This window comes from Mizuhopecten yessoensis, unplaced genomic scaffold (genome assembly GCF_002113885.1).
Source record: "Mizuhopecten yessoensis strain PY_sf001 unplaced genomic scaffold, ASM211388v2 scaffold5737, whole genome shotgun sequence".
In the NCBI taxonomy this organism is placed as follows: domain Eukaryota; kingdom Metazoa; phylum Mollusca; class Bivalvia; order Pectinida; family Pectinidae; genus Mizuhopecten; species Mizuhopecten yessoensis.
The window spans coordinates 359,703-383,881 of record NW_018406198.1 but is presented as its reverse complement, the minus strand read 5'-3'; the positions used below and the strand labels follow the sequence as shown (position 1 = coordinate 383,881).

At 38.4% G+C, this 24,179-nt stretch overlaps 1 protein-coding gene across 3 annotated transcripts in view; it reads left to right on the top strand.

Moving 5' to 3' along the window:
* Positions 1 to 24,179, top strand: part of LOC110451033 (dynein heavy chain 6, axonemal-like) — a 75,522-nt gene that overhangs the window by 13,973 nt on the left and 37,370 nt on the right. For all 3 annotated transcript variants that reach the window (XM_021498868.1, XM_021498870.1, XM_021498869.1), the window contains 25 exons: positions 878 to 1,068; positions 1,621 to 1,729; positions 2,134 to 2,254; positions 2,770 to 2,921; positions 3,574 to 3,726; positions 4,334 to 4,435; positions 5,272 to 5,421; positions 6,309 to 6,695; positions 8,370 to 8,579; positions 9,110 to 9,322; positions 9,748 to 10,025; positions 10,280 to 10,416; positions 10,887 to 10,963; positions 13,021 to 13,167; positions 13,345 to 13,458; positions 14,626 to 14,751; positions 15,696 to 16,013; positions 16,271 to 16,408; positions 17,014 to 17,167; positions 17,355 to 17,626; positions 18,558 to 18,770; positions 19,764 to 19,949; positions 20,210 to 20,590; positions 21,733 to 21,957; positions 23,475 to 23,696. In XM_021498868.1, coding sequence (XP_021354543.1) covers positions 878 to 1,068; positions 1,621 to 1,729; positions 2,134 to 2,254; positions 2,770 to 2,921; positions 3,574 to 3,726; positions 4,334 to 4,435; positions 5,272 to 5,421; positions 6,309 to 6,695; positions 8,370 to 8,579; positions 9,110 to 9,322; positions 9,748 to 10,025; positions 10,280 to 10,416; positions 10,887 to 10,963; positions 13,021 to 13,167; positions 13,345 to 13,458; positions 14,626 to 14,751; positions 15,696 to 16,013; positions 16,271 to 16,408; positions 17,014 to 17,167; positions 17,355 to 17,626; positions 18,558 to 18,770; positions 19,764 to 19,949; positions 20,210 to 20,590; positions 21,733 to 21,957; positions 23,475 to 23,696 — 4,776 coding nt within the window. The remainder of the gene's footprint in view (positions 1 to 877; positions 1,069 to 1,620; positions 1,730 to 2,133; positions 2,255 to 2,769; positions 2,922 to 3,573; positions 3,727 to 4,333; positions 4,436 to 5,271; positions 5,422 to 6,308; positions 6,696 to 8,369; positions 8,580 to 9,109; positions 9,323 to 9,747; positions 10,026 to 10,279; positions 10,417 to 10,886; positions 10,964 to 13,020; positions 13,168 to 13,344; positions 13,459 to 14,625; positions 14,752 to 15,695; positions 16,014 to 16,270; positions 16,409 to 17,013; positions 17,168 to 17,354; positions 17,627 to 18,557; positions 18,771 to 19,763; positions 19,950 to 20,209; positions 20,591 to 21,732; positions 21,958 to 23,474; positions 23,697 to 24,179) is intronic.

The window sequence follows — 24,179 nt, the reverse complement described above, 5'->3', positions numbered from 1 at the left end:
TGAATTTGATTTTATACTTTCATTGAGTTCTTTCATATATAGTAAATTAAATCAGCAAGTAAATGTCACCATAGACTTATTTTGTGAATTATACATTGCAGTATATGTAAATATTGTGTGTTATTATAGTATTATTCCGTCTTTTCGTATTGAAGAGTTATCTTCTCTTATGAGCAGGTATTGATTGTCACGGCATGTGTTTGTGAGAGAAACGTCATCAATTTTTGAGAAAACGACGTAATTTTCTCACACAAACCAATGATGTAACAACAATCAATACCTGCTCACAAGAGAAGATAACTCTACAATACGCAAATACGGGGAAATAAAGGGGAAAGAATCTCTGACTGATCTTATCAACTACAGTACGGAAAGAGTTTTCACAAATTTTCAAAACTTACAACACTTGTCAAAAATGTTTTATTTTTTTCAGGATAAGAAAGGAATGTTCTAATATCAGGTGCTGTTATGTTGTATTAATTCTACATTTGTGTACTTACATAATATTCTAATCAACTTGTGTTAAATGCTGAAAATTGAATTTATTTTTCAATGAATGCATATCAAATATGAATAAATGTGCACAGTCCTCCTTTCAAAACTCTTTCACCCCTGAAGACACATTTTAACTCCTCCTATTTAAAGGTTGGAATAGTTCATTATGGGATTTCAGGGGTGCAAGAGTGAAATAACAAATTTTGAGCTTGTTTTTCCAGGACCTGATATATATAATAATAATGTCATTGTGTGATTGGACAATCTTTGTCATTGGATGACCTTTGTGGTTGAACGACCTTTGATTGGTTGACCTTTCTGTTTGAACGATCATTGATTGGTTGACCTTTGTGATTGAACGACCTTTGTGATTGGTTGGTAGGACGATGATGAAGTTCCTCAGGCCCCACCACTGTTTATATCTGAGTTTGTCCTGGAGCCGAACCAACTCCTGTTCCAGCCGGACCTGGAGGACTTCCAGGAGGGTCTGAAGGATGTGATCCAGAAATTCCAAGATGCCGTCCTCTCCGTACAGAATCTTGTACCTGACACCTACTTTGATGCCTTTACGAGGTAAATTATCTCACTTTGAGGACAACAATAAAAAATATATATTTTTAATATGCCTGCTTACTGACTAAAAGATCGTTGATTCTAATCATGGAAATAGAAGTTATTCTACTGTTGTTTTCTTAAGCAAGACACTTGACCCTGATTGGTTCTGGTCTACCCAGCTGTAGAAGTAGGTACCACTTTTTGCTTGGAAGTAACCCTGTGAAAAACTGGTGTCCTCTTAGGAAAGAGACATTGACTCTCATTTACATTGTAGCCTAGAAACCTGGTTGAACTCTAGCTCTATAGCCCACTGAACACACTTTTAACTGCTTATGTTATACTAATGTACCCGGGAGCAGGTTTTTCTTGGGTATATTAAGGCTGATTTGAATAAGTTGGGAAGGAAAGTGTCCTAATCTCATTAGGAAAATATGATACTATTACTAGATTTGTAAGGGCCTGCAACATTGCAGAGTTTTCCTCTAAACTTGTTTTTTCTTTTGAAAGTGAGCCAGCTGTTTTAGGTGTTGGTTGTGTCGTGACATATATCTAGGTATTTTTGTTTTGCAGGCCGATCATCAACAACAAATTTGAGGAGAAGAGTTGCGGTGATGGACCGAGCCTCACTACCATGTTCGAGGATGACAAACATCTGAACACCATCATAGATAACATCAAGGTGAGCCACGCCCACATTTTTTTCAGCATCAGGACCTGTTATCGGAACTCAATTTTTTTTTCAATCTGAAGTTTAATTTTAAATCTTCTAATTTCAAGGTTACAATATTTTTGATACTTGTATTTTGGATATTTTTTTAAATAAAAGGATTTATGTCTATTTCGCTTACTTTCAAAATACGCCAAATGAGATTCTTTTAATGAACACCACATTTTTATAATTTTTTCAAATAATTTTATTTCAAATAAAAAAGATGTGGTGAAGATTTCAAGTTTCCTATTTCTATTTCTTTTTCAACCAAAATGTGTATCATGTATAAAATATATGAAATACAGAAAAGGACTGTCCCTATGAAAACAGTATTAAGATTTAGACCATTACCAATGATTGTTGTTTGTTCTCAGGATGCTACAGCAGCCGCCTTCAATGCCGCCTCACAGTACGCGGACACCTTCGAACCTCACCGCGAATTCTTCAGGGAGAACGAAAGCATGGACCTGGAGGCTGTCAAAACACAGGAACATGGTAGGCTACATAGACAAACTTAACTCATTCACCCCTGAAATTTCATAATGAACCATTCAAACCTTTGAATTGGAGGAGTTCAATTGTGTCTTCAAGGGTGAATGGGTTAATTCCTCACTGACAAGAATTAAGGAGATATGCTACCTTACTGCTCAATTCATCCTTTTCCAAAAGATGTAGTGCTATAAATGAGAAATATATACCAACCAAATAGAAGTCATATATATAGCCCTCTAAATGTGAATATCAAATATAACGGAAAATAATAGTTGTTGGCAATCACTGGAAAAATTGCCCTACTGTGTATCAAGATACTTCATTTACAGTAGGTAACCCTGAGATAGGTGTACAGCTTATAGTAAATACAGAAATCATGACTGGTAGGGACTATGAATTGCCTTGTAATACTTTGACTTGTTTCACAAGGATTTTTTTATTTCTTTTTTTTTTTAATTCCAGTGTGTTGGTTTGTCCTAGAACCATTTGTTACTTTTCTGCTGTTTTTCCACTTACAGATGTTGCATTCTTCACGGAGGCTTTGGAACGCTACAACGGCCAGCACCGCATGGCCCAGGTGATCAAGGAGAAGCGACCAATCGGGATGTTACTGGTCGATGGCACCAAGATGAAGAACCTGTTGATACCTTCACCATTACGCTGCCTTGATGTAAGTACAGCACTACTGCTAGTCTTATACAGCACTGCTGCAAAAATTTAGTCTCGGTGGAATGCAACTTTTTCTTCTCAATTTTGGAAATGACTTGTGTTTCTTTTCAAGTTTAACACTGAAATACAGGTCTCACATTTTTCAGCTATCCATGTTAAGTTTTTAAATTGCTTTACCTTACTTATAGTTCAATCTACAGTAATATTGTCTCTGCCCTGACCAATCTACTGTAATTCTCTGCCCTGACCAATCTACTGTAATATTGTCTATGCCCCGACTAATCTACTGTAATATTGTCTCTGCCCTGACCAATCTACAGTAATATTGTCTCTGCCCTGACCAATCTACAGTAATATTGTCTCTGCCCTGACCAATCTACAGTAATATTGTCTCTGCCCTGACCAATCTACAGTAATATTGTCTCTGCCCTGACCAATCTACAGTAATATTGTCTATGCCCTGACCAATCTACAGTAATATTGTCTGTGCCCTGACCAATCTACAGTAATATTGTCTCTGCCCTGACCAATCTACAGTAATATTGTCTATGAACTGACTAATCTACAGTAATATTGTCCCTGCCCTGACCAATCTACAGTAATATTGTCTCTGCCCTGACCAATCTACAGTAATATTGTCTATGCCCTGACAGGTGGTGAATGACCTACTGCCAATAAAGGCCCACAACGAGGTGAACCGTCTGATCGCTGAGCTACAGGACGCCCAGTTCAAGTTAGAATTTGCACCGACTACAACTATGGAGTTTGTAAAGACCTTGACCTTCCTGGACGACATTCAAGTCAGGGTAAGTGTGTGTCATAAAGTTATGTTAGATTTGAAAAAAATGTCATTAAAGTGAAGTGTCGGTCAACTCAAGTTCAACTTCATGTAAAATATAAGTAATATTCATTGTCAGATGCCATGATATGATAATAATAAAGGTAATAATAAGTTGGGGTTCTTATATACCTCTTTGCCACAACCTAGTTGTTAGTTCGTCTCAAAGCGGTTCACAAATCACTTAACACTTAACAGAATCTGAAACTTGTTTCCATTTCATTTTATAAATAAAAATTTGTGAAGCTTGTTTCTTAACAACCAAACAAAGCAACTTGTTTAACATCGCCTGTTAAACTGTTGTTCTTCAATCTGATGGAGTCAAACTTCAGTGGTTTTGTTTAACGATTTAATATGGATTGAATTTCTGGCAATAGCTTAATAGCATCAATAGTTGAAACCTAATCTCTGTCACAAGGACAACAATTTTTACTGAGTTTATATTTGACGTGTTTTGTCATACTCTGATTGTACTGGAAAAGGTGCCTCCATAAAAAATTTGTGAGATAAAGTATAGATGAGATTTGGTTGTGTGACCCCTGTATTTGTACCTCAGTTATCCCCCTTTGTTACAGATTGATCCAGCAGAGAAGGAGGCAATGATTGTGAAGGACATGTACGAGTTGATAGAGTTGTACAACGTCCCAACTCCTCCCGAGGACTTCGCTGTCTACCAGGTAATCTCAGCCCGTCAATCACTTCAGATTTGGCGTAATTTTGCGTTGTTAATTTTTTGTAATTTTTGTCCCCAACTTAGCTGTGTCTTTTCATGTTATCAGTGCAAAATAAATTATTCAGAAGTACAAGCTAAACAGAACAGTTAGTGGTATACAATGACTGTATTTAACCTCCAATAAACCCAGAGGGCCGACACATAATTTTGGATGCAAATTAGGGAGGTGGGCTTATTACAGGAGTATAAAATAGTATATTTCAGCATATCTATATAATTGCAATGGATATGGGTAGGCTTATTACCAGGAATGGGCTTGTTACCAGGTATGGGCTTATTACCAGGTATGGGCTTATAACCAGGTATGGGCTTATAACCAGGTATGGGCTTATAACCAGGTATGGGCTTATTACCAGGTATGGGCTTATAACCAGGTATGGGCTTATAACCAGGTATGGGCTTATAACCAGGTATGGGCTTATTACCAGGTATGGGCTTATAACCAGGTATGGGCTTATTGCTGAATATGTACAGTATTATTGTTGTATATGTACAATAAACACATTTACTATGATCATACTTGTTACAAAGGAATGTTTAGTAAGGGAGGATTTACAATGGGAAATGTTATCCTTGTTTTATTTTCACCATTCTTATCACTCTTTAACAAGAGATAGGGATGAATCAGATGCCTTAGAGTGACAAAATTTTAAAATTTTACAATCAACTGTTATATAAGTCTTCATGGGTCCTCAACACTGGACAAATACAAAGACTTTTCAATTTTTAAATGTGAACTAAAGTATTACAGTTAAATGTTTACTGTCTTGTGTTGTGTAGACGCTGAGTCCGAGCATTACAAATGTGCGAAACGCCATTGACAAGAGTCTGACTGAACGAGATGCCAACATTGACAAGTTCTGTACCCATCTCGACAAGGACATCGCAGAACTAGCGAAGGAGGTCAAGGAGGTCAAACAGGAGGCCCAGGTAAGTGGCTAAGGGTCGAAAACAAGATCAAGGAAGGAGGTAAGAGGTCAAAAATGAGGCCCAGGTAATTGGTTAGGGGTCAAACACAAGGTCAAGGACGGAGGTAAGAGGTCAAAATGAGGCCAAGGTAATTGGTTAGGGGTCAAACACAAGGTCAAGGAAAGGGGGCTAATGGTCAGCCAGGAGGCCCAGGAAAGTGGTTAGGGGGTCAAAAACAGGGTCAAGGAAAAGGTGGATACCAATTGTGAGGCCTAGGTAAAACACAATGTCAAGGTAAGGGTTTTTTAGATCAAATGTGAGGCCTTGCTAAGAGTCAGGGTTCAAACACAAGGTGAAGAAATACAGTTAGGGGTCAAACATGAAGCCTAGGTCAGAGGTCAAACACAAGGTCAAACACAAGATCAAACACAAGGTCCAGAAATATGTGTTTGAGGGTCAAATGTGAAGCCTCGGTAGGAAATATCAGGATAAATTTCAGGAATAAAAGAACCGTTTATCTGAAGTTTTAATACAGAAATTATTACATTTTATCTATTTTGAACATTTGTACTTTATTGTTGCTAGTTTTTTAAAGGGATTTCATTTCAAAAATGCATAGCAATTTAACACATAAACACCATAGTTGAAGGTCAAGGTCAAAGCCAATTGTCAATGGTCTGAAGTTTTATGTATTGAAAGGATAATTTTAAACGCACTGATATGAGAAACGTAAAAATTATAAAAGAAGACATACACTAAATTACATAAAAAAACCGTTTTGTTCTATCTTTGATTTTCCCATAAATTTAAACATTGCAATTGTATATGATTTGGATGCTAATTTAGTAACTTTGTCTACCTATGGAGATGATGGTTTACTATTTCTATATTGTCTTTTCTTGTTACAGAACCCTATGATCTTAGATGTGAACTCCGAGAAGGACAAAGTGAAGAATATTCTGTCCCGCTTATTGACCCAAATGGATGACCTCCAGAAACGTGCTTTCACCTACAAATCATATCAAAAGAACTTTAAGGTAGAGGTGACTAAGTTTGACGCACTAGAGGAAGCTCATGCTGAGCTCAAACTGAAGGAGTTGCTGTGGACCGCTATTGACGACTGGGACAATCTCCTCCTGGACTGGACCACCGTTCCGTTTGAGACGTTGGATCCCGAAACCATGTCATCAACTACAATGAGGTATGCCAAGTCTGTGATGCAGCTGGAAAAAGGGCTGCCCCCTAACGCGGTCGTACCGGTACTCAAAGAGAAGGTCGAGGAAATGAGAGAGAGGGTAAGTTGTACTGATGGTAGTAGAGAAAAGATAAATAGAATCTGCAACTCCTGTTTGATGCAAACAAAGAAATCTCAACTCAGGGTTAAGATTTTTGAAGTTTAACATGAGGCTTTACCGAGTGCTTAACTTCAAAAATCTAATCACAAGGTCTAAGATTTCTCTGTCAGTAACACACAGAAGTGGATGATTATTTTTCTACCAAACTTTCCTACTTTCATAAGTAATAATGGTGAACCGGATGCACCATGCCATCATTAAGGTTGCGTTAAATGAGTAATGAAATTGATAATGCTACTCTGGTTACACTGCATATGCGACAATGTAATGGTGTCGTTTTTGGAATAATAGCGTTAGAGCTGTCTTTCCCTTGGTAGGTAAAGACAAGTTTATCTTTGCCCTAGCAAAAACTGAAACAAACCTGTAAAGTGCGAGAGAAGAATCTTTCTCTTACCCTGGACAAGTGTATCCACTCTTTTACTGGTGTGAGATATCCTTGTCTCACCCTAGGGTTGAGATGGGGGGATCCTTATTCATAACAATGGTATGACGTCACGTCAACAATACAATGACCTCATGTCAACAATACAATGACATCGTGTCAACAATTCGTCAGCGTCACTTCAACCCGGAATTTAGCCTGTAACTCTAACTTTACGATATTTACATGCTACACAATGGGAACAGGGTAAGAGATAAAGAATCTCTCATCCCCTTGGGTGTGAAATAGGGGAATCTCAACCCTCGGGCAAAGCCTCGTGTTTGGCAACTTAAGAATCTTCCCCCTGGGGTTGAGATTTCCCTATTCATCCCCAAGGGATCTTATTAATCTTAATCTTTGTGGTGAAGACAGCTGGGTTTTTTTGGAGAACCTCACCAATTTACAATCGGATTTCATCATCAAATTGTACATATCAGTGGGATCACAGCATCAGGTGGTCCATGTATAAAAATGATGGCACTGTTTTTATACGTCCGTCAAATTTGACGAAAGTATTATGGTATGGGGTCGTACGTTCGGCGTAAGCTTTTGTTTGTCCGGCAATCTCCTCCTACATTTTTCAACCGATCTCTTTGAAACTTAGTAAACATTATAATCATGATATGAAGTTGTGTCTCCCTTAAAAGAATTTTGATTTGATAATTTTTGCAAAAGTAATTGCCCTTTGTTCATTTCAGTATTTGATTTATTGTCCAGAGATTTTCTCCTACATTTTTTATAGCATGTCAGCTTACCACTCTTAGAATGATGCAGATCTTATTTCAATGTAAGAAAGTATATAACACTATATGGTATTCGACGGGCGTATATTGTTCCGCCCCGCAGTACTCTTGTTTTATGGTGGCTAATGAAAAACTTGTTAAGCTTAATATGTATCTATAAAATAAGACAGATGTGTAGGACATCAAGTTAAAAAAGACATTTACATTCATTTCAGTAAAATTAATCGTAAGTTAAGTGTTACTTTAACTGCATGGTCACCATTTAGGAAGGAGGTTGACAGCCTTTTGTCAGGCAAGGAGAGTTCCCTAGGGGAGATAATTGAGAGTGAAAGTTTTGCTTAATCCTACACCATACTAATTAGACTTAAGGAGATCTAAACTATGGAGTAACTGTTGACCGTTACGTATGAGCATTATGTGTTAAGTTCTGGTAATATTGTTTTGTTACAGCTGCCCGTGATAACGGACTTAAGAAACCCGACACTGAAGCCTCGCCATTGGGAAATGATTGAGAATATACTCGACCACAAATTTACCCCAGAGGATCCCCTCACCTTGGGAAAACTCACCGACATACAGGCATTCAAGAATGCCGAGGCTCTCCAGGAGGTTTCAGGCAAGGCCAGTTCGGAGGCCAGTCTGGAGAGCATCCTCAAAAAGGTTGAGTCACAAACATAGTCTTTATTCCCTAGGCAGTAAAGATAATGTTATATGTTCTAAATATCTTACATGTTTCTAGTGTTAAACTTTCCTGGGATAGAGGTGCTTTCACCCCTAGATAAGATATAACAGTGTAGCGGAACTGGACTGGGTTGACGCCCAGCGACCAGGTAGCCCAATTGGTAGAGCGTCCATCTAGAGTCAGGAGGACCCAAGGTTCAAACCCTGGTCTGGCTGTGCTTTTCTTTTTCACTCCTATTACTTTTGGTGCCTGTGACCAATCCTTGTTTCAAGAACTTGGCGAATGCTTGACAATGGGATACCCAAACCTGGGTTGTAAATAGTTGTGTCTTCGGGGGCGAAAACTTAGAAAAAAGGAAGAAGGAATGTATTGGATTGGGTCGATTTTCGGCGACCAAGTAGCTCAATTGATAGAGGTCCATCTAGTCTCGGGTTCAAACCACGTTCTGGCCGTGGATTTTTCCCGCTCCTATGACAACCGTTATATGGTGTCTGATGCTCTATTGTAGGTTGAGGACTCGTGGAAGACCACAGAGTTCATGGTACTCTTCCACAAAGATAGCAGGGATGTGTTCATCCTTGGTGGGACTGATGAAATCCAACAGCTCCTTGACGACAGCAACATCAACATAGCAACCATTGCCAGCTCCCGTCACGTCGGACCAATCAAATCCCGTGTTGATGACTGGGTCAAACAGCTTGACCTCTTCGGCAAAACTTTGGTATGCATGCATTAATTATATTTATAAGCTGGTTTAATGTGCCTAATAATGGCAAATTCTTAGGAATTTTTTTTTATTTAAAATATCAATCATAATTTATTTTTAAAAGATTTCAATGAAAAGAAAAAAAATAGAAATTCTAGAAAAGTTAAATGTAATGATTAAAACAACCTTCCCTTCCTTCAGGGTATCACAAAGTTATCTGCCTTATTGGAGAGAAAAATGGACCTTCTCTAATAAAACATAGCATTTTGAAAGAAAAAAACATAACAAAACATTTTCATTTAGAAAAGGAAAATTAAATAAAAGTTACCAGAATTATAAGCATCATAATAAATTACCTGATATTTCAAAAAAGGAATAATTACAGAAGATCAATAAAAAACTAAAAAGAAATTTGCATCAAGTTTAATATCTTATTTTAGGATGAGTGGTTGACCTGCCAGCGAGCCTGGTTGTACCTGGAGTCGATCTTCAGCGCCCCCGACATTCAGCGTCAGCTGCCAGCTGAGGCCAAGATGTTCATGCAGGTGGACAAATCCTACAAGGACATCATGAGAAAGGTGAACAAAGTGCCACTAGCCATCCGTGCAGCTACACAGCCTGGACTGCTGGAAACATTCCAGAACAATAACGCCCTCCTAGACCAGATCCAGAAGTGTCTGGAGGCCTACCTCGAGTCCAAGCGGGCCGTCTTTCCCAGGTAAAACCTTCAACCCAAATTTTCAAAGTATATTGTTTTGAATCCATGCATCTTTCCAAATTAATACATTAAGCCCAATTGAAATATTTGACATTCCAAGTCAAAATGACCATCTTTTCAAAAATACATATGGAGTCCAAATCACCAATTTTGTTTTATAACAGTTCAAGTGACACTTTTATTATTATTTTTTCCTGATCGTTGACTGCTAAACCTCATGTAATCTGTTATTGATCTGTGACCTTTGACCTTAGGTTTTACTTCCTGTCTAATGACGAGTTGCTGGAGATTCTGGCCCAGACAAGGAATCCCCTGGCTGTACAACCCCATCTCAGGAAGTGCTTCGACGCCATCGCCAAACTTGAGTTTGGCATCCAGTCCGACCAGGCCGGTCAGTATATTTCAAGTGGTCAATCATGGACTATGGTGGTCAATTTTATCTCTATTAACTAAGTAGTCAACAAAGTATGCCAGAAATGCTCTAAACTGAACAGACATGGACTAATATTTCCAGTCTGGCTACTCATTTCAGATTACACTGGTTCAATATGCCAATACTGCGAATGTACATATTTAAGTGGTAGTCTTATTTTCGCACTTTTCACACTTTAACCCTTTCACCCCTATGTAACTTTAGTAGACTCTGCCATGCATTGATCTGGATGAGTCCATTATGGTCTTCAGTGGTGAAAGGGTTAAATACTGCACTAAAGTATGATTGTGCCAATTGAAGGTTCTGTATGTTATTTTCGTGGTTCGCCAATTCATCAATGTGGTAATCTGTAAAGTTTGATAGTGCGCTAAAATTTTAGTGCACTTAATTTAGTGCATTTACAGTATGTGAGTTAATTATGTTTACAGAGGACCAGGAAATACAATACAGCAATGACATTTTGGCCATGGTGTCTCCGGAAAGTGAGAAAGTCAGTCTGGGCAGGGTAAGTCTCAAAAGCTTACTTAGTCAGTCTGGCCAGGGTAAGTAACAAAAGTTTACTTAGTCAGTCTGGCCAGGGCAAGTCTCAAAAGCTTTCTTAGTCAGTCTGGGCATGGTAAGTCTCAAAAGCTTTCTTATTCAGTCTGGCCAGGGTAAGTCTCAAAAGCTTACTTAGCCAGTCTGGCCAGGGTAAGTCTCAAAAGCTTTCTTCGTCAGTCTGGGCAGGGTAAGTCTCAAAAGTTTACTTAGTCAGTCTGGCCAGGGTGAGTCTCAAAAGCTTTCTTAGTCAGTCTGGGCAGGGTAAGTTTCAAAAGCTTTCTTAGTCAGTCTGGGCAGGGTAAGTTTCAAAAGCTTTCTTAGTCAGTCTGGGCAGGGTAAGTCTCAAAAGCTTTCTTAGTCAGTCTGGCCAGGGTAAGTAACAAAAGTTTACTTAGTCAGTCTGGCCAGGGTAAGTCTCAAAAGCTTTCTTAGTCAGTCTGGGCAGGGTAAGTCTCAAAAGCTTACTTAGTCAGTCTGGCCAGGGTAAGTCTCAAAAGCTTTCTTAGTCAGTCTGGGCAGGGTAAGTCTCAAAAGCTTACTTAGTCAGTCTGGCCAGGGTAAGTCTCAAAAGCTTTCTTAGTCAGTCTGGGCAGGGTAAGTCTCAAAAGCTTACTTAGTCAGTCTGGCCAGGGTAAGTCTCAAAAGCTTTCTTAGTCAGTCTGGGCAGGGTAAGTCTCAAAAGCTTACTTAGTCAGTCTGGCCAGGGTAAGTCTCAAAAGCTTTCTTAGTCAGTCTGGGCAGGGTAAGTCTCAAAAGCTTACTTAGTCAGTCTGGCCAGGGTAAGTCTCAAAAGCTTTCTTAGTCAGTCTGGGCAGGGTAAGTCTCAAAAGCTTACTTAGTCAGTCTGGCCAGGGTAAGTCTCAAAAGCTTTCTTAGTCAGTCTGGGCAGGGTAAGTCTCAAAAGCTTACTTAGTCAGTCTGGCCAGGGTAAGTCTCAAAAGCTTTCTTAGTCAGTCTGGGCAGGGTAAGTCTCAAAAGCTTACTTAGTCAGTCTGGCCAGGGTAAGTCTCAAAAGCTTTCTTAGTCAGTCTGGGCAGGGTAAGTCTCAAAAGCTTTCTTAGTCAGTCTGGGCAGGGTAAGTCTCAAAAGCTTTCTTAGTCAGTCTGGGCAGGGTAAGTCTCAAAAGCTTTCTTAGTCAGTCTGGGCAGGGTAAGTCTCAAAAGCTTTCTTAGTCAGTCTGGGCAGGGTAAGTCTCAAAAGCTTTCTTAGTCAGTCTGGGCAGGGTAAGTCTCAAAAGCTTTCTTAGTCAGTCTGGGCAGGGTAAGTCTCAAAAGCTTTCTTAGTCAGTCTGGGCAGGGTAAGTCTCAAAAGCTTTCTTAGTCAGTCTGGGCAGGGTAAGTCTCAAAAGCTTTCTTAGTCAGTCTGGGCAGGGTAAGTCTCAAAAGCTTTCTTAGTCAGTCTGGGCAGGGTAAGTCTCAAAAGCTTTCTTAGTCAGTCTGGGCAGGGTAAGTCTCAAAAGCTTTCTTAGTCAGTCTGGGCAGGGTAAGTCTCAAAAGCTTTCTTAGTCAGTCTGGGCAGGGTAAGTCTCAAAAGCTTTCTTAGTCAGCTTGGGCAGGGTAAGACTCAAAAGCTTACTTAGTGAGTCTGGGCAGGGTAAGTCTCAAAAGCTTTCTTAGTCAGTCTGGGCAGGGTAAGTCTCAAAAGCTTACTTAGTCATTCTGGGCAGGGTAAGTCTCAAAAGTTTTCTTACTGTAATATTGATAATAGTTTTACTCAACATTTAAGAGATAAAAAATGCTTTAATCATAATTCATTTCCCTGGAACTCATAATTTTTAAGAAATTATTTCAATTTTCGTCTTTTTTATATTCCCTTCAACACTGTTTCTCTGTTTCATTTTACATTATTACTTCATGTGTTTCATTTTCAACTGTTTTTTAAGTGAAAAATGAAAAGTGGCAATATATCAACTTCTATGATTGGAATCAGTAGAGACTCGCTGTATGTAGCTGTCAGTAACTTTAGGTAATTGTTGACCACTGTCTATGTGTTTTATCACTGACCACTTGCGATTTGTTTCAGGGGCTGAAGGCCAGAGGCAATGTAGAGGACTGGCTTGGTAAGGTAGAGGAGGCTATGTTTTCCAACCTTCGTCGTCTCACCAAAGCAGCTATTGGCGACTTTGAGAAACGTCCCCGTAAGGAATGGGTTGTCTCCCATGCTTCTCAGGTACTAATTTTGTGGTGTAGGAATAAATATTCCGGAAATATTTGAATTTGTGATAATCTTTTCACACAAATTTAATCCAAAAAAAAAGAAATTGCTTAAAATGAATTGACAATCTGGATTATTTACAAGAATTTTATAAAAGTATCAATTTTTTTATATATTTGTATCGTGTTTCAGATTGTGTTGGCCGTGTCACAGATCGTCTGGTGTCGCGATGTGACAGAGATCCTGGAAAGTGACACCTTTGACCGTTTGGAAGGAATGAAAGAATTTGAACAGAAAAACTTCAGGGTGAGTATAAAGGGGAACAAAATGTATTATAATAAGTGAGGGTTTCCGTGACTTTTGTAGTTAAAATATTCCCAGAACATATTCAAGGTGTTTAATTTCTGTTATCTCCCTGTATAGCTATCAGAATTCTGTTATCTCCCTGTATAGCTATCAGAATTCTGTTATCTCCCTGTATAGCTATCAGAATTCTGTTATCTCCCTGTATAGCTATCAGAATTCTGTTATCTCCCTGTATAGCTATCAGAATTCTGTTATCTCCCTGTATAGCTATCAGAATTCTGTTATCTCCCTGTATAGCTATCAGAATTCTGTTATCTCCCTGTATAGATATCAGAATTCGTGTTCACATAGTTCACATTGTCACTCTGTGTGATTAAAACAAAAATGAAACCTCAGAAATATTATCTCAGTGCTTTTTAAACCTAAATTTTACAACATGTTCCTTTATGAATTGGGAAAAATGGTATTATTTGTATTGAAATTGGGAATATATTCCTCAGTTTATGGTCATTTTGGGAAAATAAGACACTGTCAAGCTAGGTAAACAGTCGTATTTGCCATTAAAACTGAGCAAAAAAACAAATCACTGATTTATTATGCAATACCGACTGTAAAACGGTGTTTTTTTTATATGGTTATATTTTGTCCTTGAGCAAAAAGGGAAAATTTAACAACTGGTCAAATTTTGGTTGAGAGAATTCGGCCATCAGTTTATCCAAAACAAGTCATCAAAGTTTTGAAGTGTAGTTTTAAACCTTTCCACTGTAGACCATAATGAACTCATCGAGATCAGTGCATGGTAGAGTCTATCATTGTTACATAGGGTGAAAGGGTTCAAGAAAAAGGCTGTACATTGAGTGGGATGAAAGGTTACACAGAACTAGTACTGTATCATTTTAGCACTGTTCACACCTCCAGTATTTCGCTAAATTATGACTGTGCCAATTGAATCCTGTAAATAGTTTGCTATTGCAGATTTGCAGATTTGCCAATTCATCAATGCGCTCATCTGTTATAATTTGACATGTGTGCTAAGATTTGAGGTGCAAGCAAACAAGTACATTTACAGTACTATATTTTTTTCTGTATGTACCTACAGTTAATAGTTCTAAGAAGCAAATACCTGATAAATTCCATGCATACAAGATTTTGTTTTTCGTTTACCAGGACCTGAATGAGTTGGCCAGTGTGGTACGTCAGGAGATCCCCAAACTAGCTCGCGCTAACCTGTGTGCCCTCATCACCATCGACGTACACGGCAGGGACATGATCACAGAAATGTGTCAAAACAAGGTAGGCGGGAGGAAAATGGCGACTGTGGTTTGTTGGAAAGTTAGGAGGATAATAAACTGTTAGTGGACAATTTCATGGTGTTGAAATCCTGGTATTTTGAGTGTTCAGTACATAGATGCAAAAATATCTGCATGTGAGTATGTATTTTTAGATTATATATAGCTTATAGTATTATATGGCTTATATATAAGATATCACCTATGTTAAGGGACCACTTTTTGGAATTTCTGAGTGTGGTCTCTTAATAGAGGTCTGACTATCAGCTTAGAAGACTCCCCACCTTGCAATACATTTATAGCAGGAACAACGGTAAGGGGAATGTAACACATTTTACTTGAACAAAGAACAACAATCATGATTCATGAAATAAAAGTATTTTTTGTAGTTTGTTGAAAATGAGCAATGGAATTTGTCCAGAGCACCAGCATACATACTTAAACAGCAAAACCTTGATATACTGCCTCTCATTTCATTTGCCACTTTGCTTTCGGCCAACATATTTCAAGGTCCATTTTTCTCTTTTTTTTTCTCTCAAAAATTCCTTTAACACGTTTTCCTCAATATTTTGCCAGACCCCTTTATAATGCCAAAATTTCTCTGGAGAAATGGTGGCAGTATAATGAGGTTTTAATGGTGGCAGCATAATGAGGTTTTAATGGTGGCATTTAATGGTGGCAGTATAATGAGGTTTTAATGGTGGCAGCATAATGAGGTTTTAATGGTGGCATTTAATGAGGTTTTAAGGTGGCATTTAATGGTGTCAGTATAATGGGGTTTTAATGGTGGCAGTATAATGAGGTTTTAATGGTGGCAGTATAATGAGGTTTTAATGGTGGCAGTATAATAAGGTTTTAATGGTGGCAGTATAATGAGGTTTTAATGGTGGCAGTATAATGAGGTTTTAATGGTGGCAGTATAATGAGGTTTGACTGTATCTGTTTAAGGTGGACGATGTGAACAGCTTTGAGTGGCAGAAACAGCTGCGGTATTACTGGGACCTGGAGATGGACAACTGTGCCATCCGTATGTCAAACTCCCTGTATGTGTGTGGGTACGAGTACCTGGGGGCGTCTGCTCGTCTCGTCATCACTCCGCTCACTGACCGCTGCTATCTGTGCCTCATGGGGGCGCTACAGCTCGACCTCGGCGGAGCTCCAGCAGGTCCCGCAGGGACTGGCAAAACTGAGACGACAAAAGATCTAGCAAAGGCCCTGTCTAAACAGTGTGTCGTCTTTAACTGCTCCGATGGGCTCGACTACAAGGTATGAAGCCCTTAAATTCTCTATATGATTTAACAACCAATTAATATCAAAAGATCTTGGAGGCGAAAAAGTAAAAAATGTAAAAAAGATAAGATTATTTCATAAAAAGTAATAGAACATCAAAAGATATTCAAAATCATCACTATTGATATTCACAAAATGATACGTTTGTTTTTGTTTATTTGTGTTTACATTTCATTGAATTGTTTTGTTTACATTTGATGTGTGATTACATGAGTGGTTATTTGTATTTACAGATGATGGGTCGATTCTTCTCTGGTCTGGCTCAGTCCGGGGCCTGGTGCTGCTTTGACGAGTTTAACCGTATCGACATTGAAGTGTTGTCTGTGATCGCCCAGCAGCTGATCACCATAAGGAACGCCAAAATCGCTAAGGTAGGTTAAATACTACATGATGGACAGGCTATAGAATAAAAAAAAAATAAGCTGTTTCCAAGTAAAAGATATGCAGACCAGTCTGATTACAACAGACCAGTCTGATTACCACAGACCAGTCTGATTACAACAGACCAGTCTGATTACAACAGACCAGTCTGATTACCACAGACCAGTCTGATTACAACAGACCAGTCTGATTACAACAGACCAGTCTGATTACCACAGACCAGTCTGATTACAACAGACCAGTCTGATTACAACAGACCAGTCTGATTACCACAGACCAGTCTGATTACAACAGACCAGTCTGATTACAACAGAACTATTTGTTCATTTAGGATATAAAAAAAAATATCATTTACATACCAAGCTGAAGATGTATGCTTTTATATTTGAGAATCGTGGTGAAATATTACCTGTTTGGTGAAGTTTTTAACATCATTGTTTGGTCGGTTAAGTTTTGAGCATCATTGTTTGGTCGGTGAAGTTTTGAGCATCATTGTTTGGTCGGTGAAGTTTTTAACATCATTGTTTGGTCGGTGAAGTTTTGAGCATCATTGTTTGGTCGGTGAAGTTTTGAGTATCTGTCGTTATATCCACAGGTATCAAGGTTTATGTTTGAGGGTCGCGAGATCAAGCTCATCTCTACCTGTGCTGCCTTCATCACCATGAACCCAGGATATGCCGGCCGTACAGAGCTACCAGACAACCTTAAGGCACTGTTCCGACCCTTCGCCATGATGGTACCAGACTATCGTACGTAGTGCATTGTCAAGAAATATTTATTTCAACTCAGGTGTATTCACTCTCCAAGATTCAGTTCTACTGTTCACATTCAATGAGAAAAATTTAACAATTTTTTGCGTGTTCATTTAAAAAAATGGTCTTTGATGATTGTTTTGGAAAGACAGTGTCTATATTTACAAGGTTCCTTTGCACACAGGTCTGATCGCTGAAGTGATTCTTTACTCGGAGGGTTTCGAGTCCTCCAAGAATTTGGCTCAGAAGATGACACAGATGTACAAGCTGTGTAGTGAACAACTTTCCCAACAAGATCATTACGACTTCGGCATGCGTGCCGTCAAGTCTGTGCTGGTGATGGCTGGAGCCCTGAAGAGACAGAACCCTGACAAGAGTGAGGATGTGGTGCTGATTCGTGCTCTCCGCGACAGCAATCTGCCCAAGTTCCTTCAACAAGACGCTCTCCTGTTCCAGGTCAGTGAACGCATCATCAATTTTTGAACACTTCTTGGCCCAGTCTGGGTTTTCTTGACAAAATTTGTGCTGCGCTAGACATTGAATTCAGATTATATTTGATATATGACGAAATTTTCTGATCATTAACTTCATGAAATTTTTCGCCCAGTCAAACTTTCACCCTTTGCCGGTAAAATACATGTTCTCCCAGTATGAATTTCGCCCACACATTTCTTTTCTATGTATATAACGTTGTTTATTATTATTCGCTGTAATGATAATTTCAAAAAGGCGAAAAATTAAACTGCGGCGCAAAATTTCCTGGTAAACCGTAGTCATTTAAACCTTGTGTTGTCACAGTGATTGGGCTGACAATAAACATATGCTATTGTAGGTTTACAAGTTCAACCAAGATCAACCACATTAATTAATGAGTATAACACTTAAGTTCTTTGAGGTTTTAATTTTGCTCGATGTATATATATAGACAGTACAAATTTGCAAACAATAAACTTCACAAATCTGTGACGCTTTTGATATACAGCTAGGATTAGCTATGAACAGGGTTACCCGTTGACATAGTTGCATGGCTATCATTGGTGTTGCACAAACGTTAAGCTCTGCAGATAAGTTTCAAGAAGAAAATGGCAAAAATGTTATTTAAAAAATTAAAACACTATAATGTATCAGTTGCTAAATGTTCCTCTATATTTTAACAATATTTGTGATATGACAGCAAGGACACGGTCACAGAAATGTGTCAAAATCAAGTAGGACAGTAAACGGTAAAAGTGGAAATTTTCATGGTGGTGAAATGCTCGTATTTTTGGCGTTGAATATATATGCATTATGCAAGAAAAATATGAAAAGAAACATGCCTGTTCCTCTGTCTCTCTTATTTTACGTTTTTGATAACGCTGTGTCAACTTTCTCACACGATGTATTACAGGCCATTCTACAAGATCTGTTCCCAGGCGTCGAGATTCCAGAGCACGACTACGGTCGTCTGCGTGAGGAAATCATCAACGTGGTGGAAGCGAAGAACCTCCAGGTGGTGGAAACCCAGATCACTAAGATTATACAACTGTACGAGACCATGGTAGTACGACACGGTGTCATGTTGGTCGGACCGACCGGAGGCGGCAAGACCTCCGTCTACAAGGTGAGCAGCACTCTCAGCGGTCTAGCAATGAAATTATTTTGCATGTAGTTTGAAACATTCACTCATTCACCCCTAAAGACACATTTGAACTCTTCCAATTCAAAGGTTGGAATTGTTCATTATGAAAGTTAAGGGTGAATGAGTTAATTCAGGAGTTAATCTAGGCCCGTATGTATCTCTGTTTTATTTAATTATATCTTTACTTTCTTCCTTATACAATCTGGCCATGTATTCATGAAACCATTCTCATGTTTAATCTTGGATTCTGTGCTCAAGTCAAATTTCTTGTTCAGACGATAAAAAACTCCACAATTTTTCAATGAAATGGAGGAATTTGGAGACTTAAAGTCAAAAAGTGTTTTGAATGTTTACGCTTGACATTTTTTTACAGTTTTACATTATTTATAAAGTTACAACAAAGTAGGCTTGCACACAGAATCAATGCTTATGTGTGAGAATGATTTCATGAATACAGGCCATGATCTTTTTAAATAACGTCATGAATCACATTATCATCAAATATTTTGATAAAGTTGACGGAGAAGCTATTCTCACAAACATGTCGCCACGTAGGTAGTAATACCACAGTCAGCAGCATGTGACCGTTTTTTACGTAACCAGAACTCAGTTTCTTCCGAGTCAACCCACAACCATGTACGTTTCCTCACTCGTGACTCATTGGATAAACCTGCTGGAAGTTGGTGTAAACAAGTCTAGGTTACTCACTAGTGGGTAACACCCTAGACGTGATTTTATTGGTCAATCTTTGATTTATTACATCATGCAACAATGCTTTTCAACGTCATTTTCATTTATGACGTCATGCAACAATGCTTTTCGACCATGCAGTTCCCCAAACTTGTGATGATTAATGACCACGGTAAGCCTTGTGTCTTCATACAATATGCAGATTAACTGACTGAAGTTAGAAAGACATGATAATAATCCATCATTCGTTTGGTAACCTCTATATATTTTTCCGTTCTGTTTTAGGTACTTGGGGATACCCTGACAAATCTCCACACCGCCAAAGAGGCCAATGATTTCTACCAGCCCGTGCACACATATGTGATGAACCCCAAAGCCATTACTATGGAGGAATTGTACGGAGGCATCAACAAACTCACGCTAGAGTGGGCCGATGGTCTCATGGCCATCACCGTCAGGAAGTGTGTCACGGTAACCTAATTTTCCAAGTCTGTAACATGCATCATGCGTATATGCCTACACAGTCGCTTCATTTTTTTAAAAAAAAATCTTGTTTTTTTTTCTATCTGAACTGAAAAGGAATGAAATCATTTTGTATAAACTTGTTTTTGCATTTTCGCTTTTTGAATAATTCATGGTCTGAAAAATTTATGTTGGCATTGCTGCAGAAAAATATTGTGTCATTATATATTTCACACTTATATATGTAACTGTGCTGTGTATTATGACAGGACACATCTGAGGACCACCAGTGGGTGGTGTGTGACGGCCCCGTGGACGCCCTGTGGATTGAAAACATGAACACTGTCCTGGATGATAACAAGATGTTGTGTCTCGCTAACAGTGAACGTATCAAGTTCACCCCGTTTATACACATGTTGTTCGAGGTTCAGGACTTGGCGGTGGCCTCCCCTGCCACTGTTAGCCGCTGCGGCATGGTGTTCATTGACGCGGAAGAGCTGAAGTGGATGCCGTACGCTCAGACATGGATCACACAATTCTCCGAGAAGATGAAGCCGGAGACGTCTGAATATCTGCTGGAGCTATTCAAACGTTACATAGAATCTGGTCTCGTGTATGTGCACAAGAAGTGTACCCAGGCCATAAACCAGGTACGGGTGGTCAAGACTGACCACAGGTGTCCTATCCTGTTGATAGAGTCATAGAGACTAACAAGTCTAGTCTTATCATTATATGTATGGGGCTATGTCCTTCTAAAGGGTTTACAGAGTTATGTTAAGACAAAGGGCTATATTCAACCAGAGTAACTATATTCCACTACAGGGGTAATGTAGCACCAGAGGGGCCCTGTTCCACAGATGGGTTATGTCCCAAAAGAGTGGTTTTGTCCGATAAAAAGGGTTTTGTCCGACAAAAAGGGTTTTGTCGGACAAAATGGGTTATGTCCCTCGAGAAGGGCTATGTGGGATTTATTTGATCACAAATACATTTTATTCAGAAATATTTAGGTAGAAATACTGAAAAATTGTATTAAAGAAATGGAAACACTCCCTTGAATGAATTTAATTTATTTTTCTGTATAATTTGTTATGCTAGTCACAGAGGGATCGTTAATTCAAAACAATAACAAAAGAGCAACAGGACACAGTCTAGCACTTCTAAGAAAAAGGAGTGGGCTGAACACAAGGATTTATTCTTTAAGTGAGCGGATTGTAAACAATTGGAATTCTCTTCCAGGTGTTGTTATGTCACAAACTTTTCATATTCGGAACTATTGTGTATTCAATCTGGATATATAGGAAAAAATACTGCGTCCAGGATAATTTTTATATATTTACATTTGCTATGCATCCATCCATTGCAATGCATTGAGAAGTTAAATGTTGTTATGAATCTAAAACAACATTTGCTATTCCGTCTTTGCGTATTGCAGAGTTATCTTCTCTTGTGAGCAGGTATTGATTGTTACATCATTGGTTTGTGTGAGAAAATTATGTCGTTTTCTCAAAAATTGATGACGTTACTCTCACAAACCAATGACTATCAATACCTGCTCACAAGAGAAGATAACTCTGCAATACGAAATGACGGCATTGTGACATCATCCACTTCATTATTGTCAACACTTGATTTGCTCTTCAAAAACTGTTCAAAATAACTAAATAAAGCAGAACTACTCTATCAAAATGTAAATATAAGTAATGAATATTTTAACAACGTTTGAAAAATCATTCATTGCTTAAATAGTAATGTTATATTATGAAGTCTAAACAATGTGTATTTTTAACACCAGGTGGACATCAGCAAGGTTGCCATGCTGTGCAATCTTCTGGAGTCGCTGCTGTTCCGACGTGGCGGCCCCGACTTCAGCATGGACGCCAGTAAGCTCAACATCATTGTGTGTACAACCTTCGTGTTCTGCTACGTGTGGTCCATTGGAGGCAACCTCATCGAAACCAACTGGGATGCCTTCGACTCCTTCTGCCGAAGTCTGTTTGATGACAACGGAGATGCAAAGGTAACGTTTAGTTAGAATCCACAACAAATCCTCTATAGGATCCACAACAAATCCTCTATAGGATCCACAATAAGTCCTCTATAGAATCCACAACAAATCCATTGTACAATCCACAACAAATCCATTGTACAATCCACAACAAATCCTCTATAGAATCCACAACAAATCCTCTATAGAATCCACAACAAATCCTCTATAAGATCCAGATTTGCGTTTTTTCATTGTTTTGAGAACGGGTCGAGAGAGTTAGATTTCAAAAGAAAGTGTTGTGTGTATCAAAATTACCAATTTGGATACACTCAATTTTCCTTAGTTGGGTACTGTATTTATATCCTATCAAAAGAATATTTTATTTAAAAACAATAATAAATGTTATAATTATTAAATTTTCTTTACATTTTCTTGTCAAACAGTGCATCATTAACAAAAAAAAATCTTATCATTTTGATTTGGGAACTTTTCTGCTAGAATAGGGAAAAACTAGGTGTAACCCACAGGGAATTTGACCAAATTTTACTACAAAAACACTGTTAACTTAGTATGAATTTGTTTGGTGTCTGCACAGTTTGTTTCATAGATTTTTACAGGAAATCTAGAGCACAGATCAACAGTGTTATAAAACATATAAGATTAAAATTATTTATAATACAAAACATTAAATTGATATGTCAAACTACATATAAATAATAGTTTCATTGTCAATAATGAGTTTATGTATATGTCTGTTTTTATAGTTAACCATAATCCCTTCAGAAGCTATAGGTCAATGTAGTTTGTCCTTATTTATATGAATTTGAAGTTTAATCAGTGTCCCAACAAAGTGGTGGTCCTGACTCACTCACAGAAATCATTCTCAGACGTCTCAGAATTGGGCAAACGTAAATCACCAGAATTGGTGGGCGGAGTCGCTTTTATATCGTAGTTCAAGGTCTATTAGTAAAAAAAAAGTCAACACTTCAGATCTCTGCAGCAACACACATGGCGCGGCGTAGCTGGACTCTTACACGTGTTCCCTACACGTGAGGAATGTGTTGATGAAATCCATGATGGGAAATTACCTCCAAAATAAGGGATTTTTAACAAAAACTTGTATTAAAGAAGATAGAACCAAGTTAGTAAACTATAAACACTGAACCACGTGACCTCAACGTCATCTCAAGGGATCGCTTAGCAGGTTTATTGTATAGAATCAGTTCCAATAGGCTGAGGATAGAGCGATATTTATTTAACACATTGGTCCCTATATATGTATACAGACTACTAAACACATACTGTGTGTAATTACTTATTAAGTCTATGTGTAATTACTTATTAAGTCTATGTGTACTTACTTATTAAGTCTGTGTGTAATTACTTATTAAGTCTGTGTGTAATTACTTATTAAGTCTACTTGTAATTACTTATTAAGTCAACGTGTACTTACTTATTAAGTCCATGTGTAATTACTTATTAAGTCTATTTGTAATTACTTATTAAGTCCATGTGTAATTACTTATTAAGTCTATGTGTAATTACAGTTGCCAGCTGGAGGTGACCTCTGGAGCTGCTACATGGACTTTGAGACGCGGCGTATGGACAGTTGGGAGAAGATCGTGCCAGCCTTTAAGTACGACAAGGAAGTACCATTCTTTGAGATGTTGGTGCCGACGGTCGACACTGTGCGCTTCGGCTATCTGTTACAGAAGCTGCTCGCTGTTCGCTTCTCAGTTCTCTTCACTGGAGGGACTGGCGTTGGCAAGGTAACAACAATCCCCTAACAGAGGTAGATTTAGGGTGTTTTGGGGGGATTCTTGGAATGGTAGCTGACAAGGGAGGAAATAAATTAAATATGTTCCGACAAAAATACAATCATGTTAAGGTCAGGGGAGGTAACTGATACTCAAATGGAAGATGAAGGTGAGAAGGCATTAACTGAAAATATGTGGTTCAAATTAATAAGGGAAGGAATTGATGGAGAGTTATTAGTGTTAATAAGGTCTTTGTATAATAACGTAAAATGTTGTGTTAAGTATAATGGTTCATTATCTGACTTCTTCAATTGTGTTAACGGATTGTTTCAAGGGGAAATTTTGTCTCCATTATTGTTTTCATTATATGTAAATGACTGTGAGATGCAATTTTTAATTGACAACTGTCCATCGATAGAAATTCAAACTTTAAATCTGTTCCTGCTGATGTACGCAGATGACATGGTAATTTTTTCGGAAACACCAGAAGGCTTG